This window comes from Lipotes vexillifer, unplaced genomic scaffold, assembly GCF_000442215.2.
Source record: "Lipotes vexillifer unplaced genomic scaffold, Lipotes_vexillifer_v1.1 scaffold988, whole genome shotgun sequence".
NCBI lineage: Eukaryota > Metazoa > Chordata > Mammalia > Artiodactyla > Lipotidae > Lipotes > Lipotes vexillifer.
In genome coordinates, this window is record NW_006797916.1 from 1,125,108 (window position 1) to 1,132,265 (window position 7,158).

A 7,158-nucleotide genomic window follows, 5' to 3' on the forward strand; every position below is an offset into this window, starting at 1 on the left:
TTTCCTGTGGAATGGCATTACTCATCTATTTAACAGATGTTCACAAAACGCATACTAACTGCAGGGTGAGTCTAGCAGGGCCTTTACCAAGTTACCCCACGCGCCCGGGAAGGCCAGCCAGCCGGCCGGACTCACACTCCTTCCGGATGAAGCCCTGTCCGTACATCGCCTCCACAAAGACAAAGTCACTGTAGATGGAGCGCTCCAGCACCACGCCTTGCCCTATGTAAAAACATGGAAACAAACATCAAAACTCAGATAGTAATTAAAGCAACGAAAACTAGCCCTTTCATTTCAGAAAGGGAAAAAATTATTTACAATTCCATTTCCAAACCAAATAGTTTCAAAAGAACATACTTGCACTTCTAAGTGGGAAATCATTTTCAAAACTACAATACTTTTTTGGTTTTGGCGATACAGTGTTGTTTCATTCTTTCAGTCCTGACAAAAGCATCCGGCTACTACAGAAAGGGATTTCGTTTTGGAACCACAGGTCCTGCCCCGCGCCCCCCCACCCGTTCACTGCAACCCTGCCCCCATCCCAGATGCTCAGTAAGACCCCCAGGGCGTCCGCCCCACGCCCACCACCATGGATCTCAGAGAATCCATGATCTTATTGGAAAGCCAGAGCTTGCCTCATCAAATACCCTTTAAAAAAAGCTCTAATGAGCAGCAATCTAAAACGACTGCATTTCAGAAAAGGGTTCAAGTGCAGCACACGCCCGACAGCTGCCCAACCACAGACACCGCACCTGTGCTCAGCATGTGCTCCAAGGCGTCCGCGTACTGCAGGAGGCGACTGGCGTACAACCAGGACTGCAGGCGGTAGCTGTTGCCATCATTACTTTTCGGGTCATCGTAAAACTTCTCCAAACTGCAGTTGCTGCTGAGCTGTATGTCCAGGGGTTTCCCATCCCCAGTGGTGCTGGCTGCATAATGGATCCCTGCCTCGGGAAAGTGCTTCAGGCCTGAGGAGAGAAAGAACCGGACAAAACATGATATGGGCATGGCGCATCCCACCAGCAAGCGGCGGAGATGCATCAGAACACCATTGCTGAGGCCGGTCGGTGAAGACCTGGGGAAAGTTACCCTGACACCTGTGTTCTTGGTGCGTGAAAGGGAGCACACGAGACACGGAAGTCGACATGTCTGAGGCATGTGTGCAAGGGCAGCGTGAAGCTCCAGGGCTGCACGGCAGCATTTCCCACTGTACCGTCGTATGAACTCCTCCTGAGGAGAGCTGCCCCTGAGCGTGGGTGCCCACTGCATGCAAACACGCTTCGGCTTGCCAAATACTAGAGAACGGCACGGGGACGACGCCGGCTCCAGAGTCGGGAAACGGGGTGGACGCCTGGCCCCACACAAAGCAGCCTGTGACCCAGCTTCTTACTGAGGCTGCCCGTCCGTAAGTGAGAGCAGAACGTCAGCCCTGTTTCACGGGCTGTTACACAGTTCAAATGAGACTGCTCCTGTGAAAGTGCTCTGCTTACATGGTCAAGATAAAATCCCAATTCAAACTGACAACCAGCATGGACTTCTAAAATTTTCCAAATCTGAAAGACTAAAAACAGCGTTTTCAGTAAATATTTCAAAAGCGTAAAATACCTACCTTAGGCGCAATTCTACCTACTCAATATTAAAGTAAAATCCAACTCAGATAAGTAACTGTATATCTGAGAAAATCGTGTTACTCTGCAGGACACAAGTTCATACCTAGCTTCTCTGCTATTTCTTTTGCAAGCTTGCCTTTCCCCGAACATATGTTGCCATCTACAGTTATCACTTTGCTCTTTTCTGTCAGCCTTTTGGTCGTTCTTTCACCAAGCAGGTATGCCAGGGGGCCGTACTGCAGCTTGCACTGGACACTTGTATGAATTCCTCCCTGAAAAACAACACATCATAACAACAGCACAACGTGAGCATTCTGGTCACCACAGGCACCAGCAGCTATTAGGTAAACATAAATGCCAAGAAGACCCTTGGTGACAAAACAGCCAACATCGACCTCTGTATAACCTATTTGTTGAATTACTGCCTCTCAGCCCCACCCCCAATGTAAGTTCATAAAGGCAGGGGATTGCCTGCTTTGATCACTGCTAAATTCTCAGGGCCTGGAACAGGACACACTTACCACGTTCAATAAAAATTGGATGGACGGATGACAGAAAGGCAGGAAGGAGGGGTAGGGGGGGGACAGGGTGGAAGGGGATAAAGTGCAGGCTCCTGTCCTGAGCTCTGGAATGGGTTATCTCAGGCCTTTAAACAGCTCCTGATGTCCTAGGTGTCCTGAAAGTACCTGAAAGCTAACAGACCTAAAACTGAAATTTGGCATCTGCACCCCAAGCCCCAATCTGCTCCCCTCACAAGCTCCCCATCCACCATCCACCAAGCAGAACAGAGCGAAGCCACGAGTCACCTTTGATACCCTCCTCCTTCCTCCAACTCCATAATCACACAAAACCCCACTGATCCTAATCTGAAGTCTCTCTGGCCAGTGGCCCCTCCCCACCCCCCGCGCACCGATTCTGCGACATCCTCATGTCTCTCGTCTGCAACGCAAATGCCTGCTCTGCCTCCTGTCTCCAGTGTCCCAATCTACTCTCCACACTGAAACTCAAACAACCCCTATCCCTGAAAAACAAAACAAAAAACCCCATGGATCAGCAAGGGGAGGAGCTGGAATGAGCTATGCAGTACCGCATTAGAGTTACAGACACAGTACAAACTCATGTTTAGTGGACACAGAGAAATACTTATAGATGTGGGTATGTACACAGGTTAGTATAGTACATTTCCTTGTTCTGTCTGCTGAGAGGACCTAGAAGCAACAACACTCCAAGATCAATTACATGGAGTACCTAGGTCTTGGTTTCTAATGCCATTCTCCAGTAAAAGGAACAAGGGCTCCTCAGAGAAATGGTTGATTCTATGACTACCAGCTTGCCAGGCCAGGTAGTAAGGAAGTGCTCCAACATACACCATGAGGGGCAGGATACAGGACCCACCTGAAAGAGCTCCCAATGGCCACAGCTGGAACGGTCTGAGCAACAAAGTAGAGCTGTACTGAATTTTACCCCAAAATATAAAATAAATATACACAAGTCCATACTGGCATAAATAAATAAATGCGGAGAAGAGACAAACCTCCCATAAAGAATTCCAAACAATTTATGTGGCTACTCTGCCTTCGAGGAAGGGAGCCTAATCCCCCACTCCCTGTGTGCACGCAGTGACTCCCCTCCAACGAGGACACGACAGAAAGGGGGAAAAGCAAGAGTAACTTCACAGCAGAGACACTACCGCTACCTCAGCCAGGTGACCAAGGTCCTCAGTGATAAGTCATGCTCACGGTGTACCTTTCATATTGTGTGATGAGAACAGCACTTTGCCTCTGTGCTCTTCCTCCTAAGAACACACAGCCCCAGTCAGGTCACGAGAAAATATCAGACGGGTCCCACTGAGGGACAAACTACCCACACAGTACTGCTCAAAACTGCCAAGGTCATCAGAAACAAGGAGAATCTGAGAAACCACCGCAACCAAGAGAAGAAAACAGGAGGAATGATACGTATCAAAACGCTCATAGAAGTAACACCTGCAACAACAAACAACTGGAACCAACCAAAGGTCCATCGACAGGAGACCAGGACAGTAAATGGCAGGATATTCTCTATATATTCCAAAACTCTCAAATCCCAACAACTGTGAATACCTAATTTACTCAGTTGCAACTGTGTGTCATTCACTCATTCATTTATTCATTCAGCAACTGTTTATTAGATTCCCATACTATGCAGTCTTTTTTCTAGACGATGGGGATACAGCAGTGAGCCAAAAAATTCCACAGGATAACAAAACAAGTAATTATACAGCATATTAAGTAAGTGCTGTGAAGGGGAGGGCGGTTTACGGGATGGGATGTACGTTAAAACGGGTGGTCACGGAACCCTCGCAGAAAGAGTGACATTTGAACCGAGACTGGACGGCAGTGAGGGAACTGGCCACGCGGCTACCTGGAAGAGGGTCTCCCTCTCGGGCAGGGGGAACAGTAAGCGCCAACGCCCTGAGGCGAGGTCAGCAAGGCCAGTGTAGCTGCTGCCAAGTGGACTGGGGGCAGGAAGAGCAGATGAGATAAGTGATGGGGTGTTAATCATATTGGTACCCTGCACCCCAGACGTTAATCACTCTCTCCTCCAGGTTACCTCTGAGCCATGTGCAAACTGTTTCCCATCTGTGTCCCCAACTTGAATATACCTCAGATGTGGCACACGGCAGGTGCACAGCGATATGTGAATAAAGCAATCAACTATTCTCTGACTTCACATCTTTAGAAGGTGCTTTTTTATGGTTATGATAGCCTCTCTATTATTTCCCATCCTCAGTCCCATTCTTCTGCTCTCTGGAATCACAGGGAATAAGTGATCTTTCACGACACATTTCCAATTCCTTCAATTATTCCAAGTAACAAGCTGTATACCCTTTTCATCTTATTCATTTTTCTCTGGACCTACTGAAGTCCATCTACATCCCCTGTAGGGAGTAGCGTCCAGAGGTGAACACAGTTTTACAGGTGAGTCCACCGAGTGTGTGCCCGGCAGCCCCCTCTACTCTGGGGCCCTCACGTTCACTAATGTCTGGGTGTTACAGACAATCACCTTTTTCCCTCTTTCATCCTTTCTCTCCTTCTATTTTGCAGCCCGAGTTATCTCCTGAAAACATTTATATGACTTTTTAATAAGGCTATTGTACTGTTCTGTTCAAAATCCTTTGCCCATCAAAATCCTGAGCACAAAGGTCAAGTCCCTTTACAGTTCGACACCAACGTTGCTCCAGCCACTAGTATCCAAAGGATTTATGATACAGTCACTGTCATAAAATAGCTTTCCTAAGGGTTTCCAGCCACAGTTCATTTGCTTGTCTTGTTGAATCCGCGTACAAAGTCATTCCAACTGTCTGGACCATAAGAAGTTCTCCTAATCCTTCCAGATCTAACCTGAACGCCTTCTGTCGTTTCTGCTCGACATCACATCGCCCCTTACCTGGCCCTTGACAGCGCTGCCACATGAACTAATGAATGAATGAGCGCCCCCAGGCTCTCGGGGCTCGCCCACACCAGCTCATTTGTCTATCGCACAATCGCACTGGGTAATGATATCTGCAACCTGGCCTCCCCAAGCAGGGCGGCCAGGCCGCCTATTCCCCTCCGGGCCCCACGTTCCGCTCGGAGCTGACAGAAAACGACCTGGAGAAGCTCGCGGCGGCCCTTCCGAGGCCTGCCCTCGCGGCTCACGACCAAACACCCCAGGGGACAGTGGGATCTCCCCCGAGAATGACGCCGGGAGGCCCGGGGAGGTGAGGAAGGGGCGGCGCCAGGAGGACAAGCCAGGTCCCACCCGCGGCCCCCGCCCGCCGCCGCCTCACCACGCGCTGGACGACCGCCGCGAGGCCCCGAGAGGTCGCGGACACGGGGACCAGTCTCAGCAGCCTCAAGGCCATGGTTCCGCGGTCAGCACCGGCTCAAGGACCCGAGGGGACGCAGTCGCTACGGGGCCCCTCCCACGACCGGCGCGCCACAGTGACGTCACGGCCGGGATGCCCGCGCCGCGCCTGTCGGGAACTTCCGGGCGGCGGACGCAGGCGCGCAGAGCGCAGCCGGGGGCTGATTTACTTCGGGGCTCCTTTGGCGTTCGCCTACTGTGGACCTTGTAGTTCCCGCCCGCCGTCCGGGCTCCAAGGGGAGTGTCTCCCGCCGCCCAGGCTCTAAGGGGAGGCCTGCCCACTGCCCGGTTTTGAGGGCGCGCAGTGCGGGGAGCCGAGGCCGCCCCAGACCTCGTAGTTCCTGCTGCAGCACATCCCGCGTCCAGGACGCTCCCCACCCTCCCAAACTCCCTAGACCGGCAGGCGCGGACTTCAAAACCACCTCCTTGAAAGTGTCTCCATAGCTCACAAACCACCCGAGGCTAGGAAGGCGGCCTGGGGCTGGGGGCGGGGGGAAAGGAGGGCCGATGTGAGAGCGACCCAGGACGAGCGCGGGCGTCCGAGAGGCTCTGAGGAAGGACCGTAGACTGACCTTCCTGACCCACGGCGCTTGTCCAGCAGGGCCGGCCTGGCTGAGGTCCGCGCAACCTCCACCTCCCCAGGGCCCATCTCCCCGCCTGGCTCACGACTCCAGGTCTAAGAGGTCTCATACCCCTTGGCGGGCCTGGTGATGTCAACACCTTGAGTAACATGCAAACAAAAGCTGTCCTCATTCCCCCGTTAAAACCTCAATCGATCCAATGACCTGGGGCCTCAGTTCCTTTCAGGTTAGTAAGTGACTTTAATGTGAGATTTCTTACCTACCAGGCTGCCATTTGAAAAGGCTTTATGATCCTCACTCTCCTCGGGCCTATTGTTTTTAACACCCTAACTTTTCTTTTGTTTAAATTTCATTTGGTTTTCAACTTTTCAGAATGAGCATGGAGTTGTAAAAACGAAGGTCCCTTCAATGGCTGTTTCTCTAATAAGAGAATCCCTGCTTGTCCAGAATACAGATTCCTAGTCCCCAGTGCCAGAGGGTCTGATTTAGAAGATCTGGGATGGGCCCTAAAATGTGTTTAACAAGCTTCCAGCTAATTCTGATGTAAATGAGCCACATTGTTCTACACCCTGCGTTGTCTGGCAGCATGGGCCACTTCGAGATCCTACACCACTGTGCCCCCAGCCCCAAGCAAAGCTCCTAACACATCACAGGTGCACCTCAAATACAGTTGGATGAGCGTGTATGACCAGGTAGCCCTAAGTCATCCAGCCCTGTGGAATCACCCGTATTACCCAAGGCTTGGCTCCACATTCTGATATGTCTGAGAAGCTCCGTGTCCTTGCCAGCGCATCTGAGAAGTCGGGGGTGGGGGTGGGGTGAGGGTGGGGACACCTCCCTCTCAGACTCTCTGGCCTTGTGTCACTGTCCACACCATTCGCATCTTCCCTCCAGCACTCCGGTTGTCTTTCCTGCTTCACCCCAAGCAAACACACATCCTTCATCTCACTTCCCAAGACAAAGTTCCGTGTTTAACAACTTTTACTGATGACCTAGCGAAAAAGGGAGAGCGATCCGAGTAGGAAACAAAATAACCTTAAATTAAATATTGGACATCACTGTCCTAGGACTAGGGAAAG

General features: G+C 51.2%; 1 protein-coding gene across 1 annotated transcript in view; it reads right to left on the reverse strand.

Annotated features, from left to right (window-relative positions):
* Positions 1 to 5,505, reverse strand: part of NDUFA10 (NADH:ubiquinone oxidoreductase subunit A10) — a 48,300-nt gene extending 42,795 nt beyond the window's left edge. Inside the window, exons 1-4 of the mRNA XM_007469942.1 lie at positions 5,422 to 5,505; positions 1,714 to 1,882; positions 753 to 968; positions 136 to 222 (exon numbers count right to left, since the gene is read on the reverse strand). Of these exons, the coding sequence (XP_007470004.1) occupies positions 136 to 222; positions 753 to 968; positions 1,714 to 1,882; positions 5,422 to 5,496 (547 nt within the window). The 5' untranslated portion in view covers positions 5,497 to 5,505. The remainder of the gene's footprint in view (positions 1 to 135; positions 223 to 752; positions 969 to 1,713; positions 1,883 to 5,421) is intronic.
* Positions 5,506 to 7,158: the final 1,653 nt, after the last annotated feature.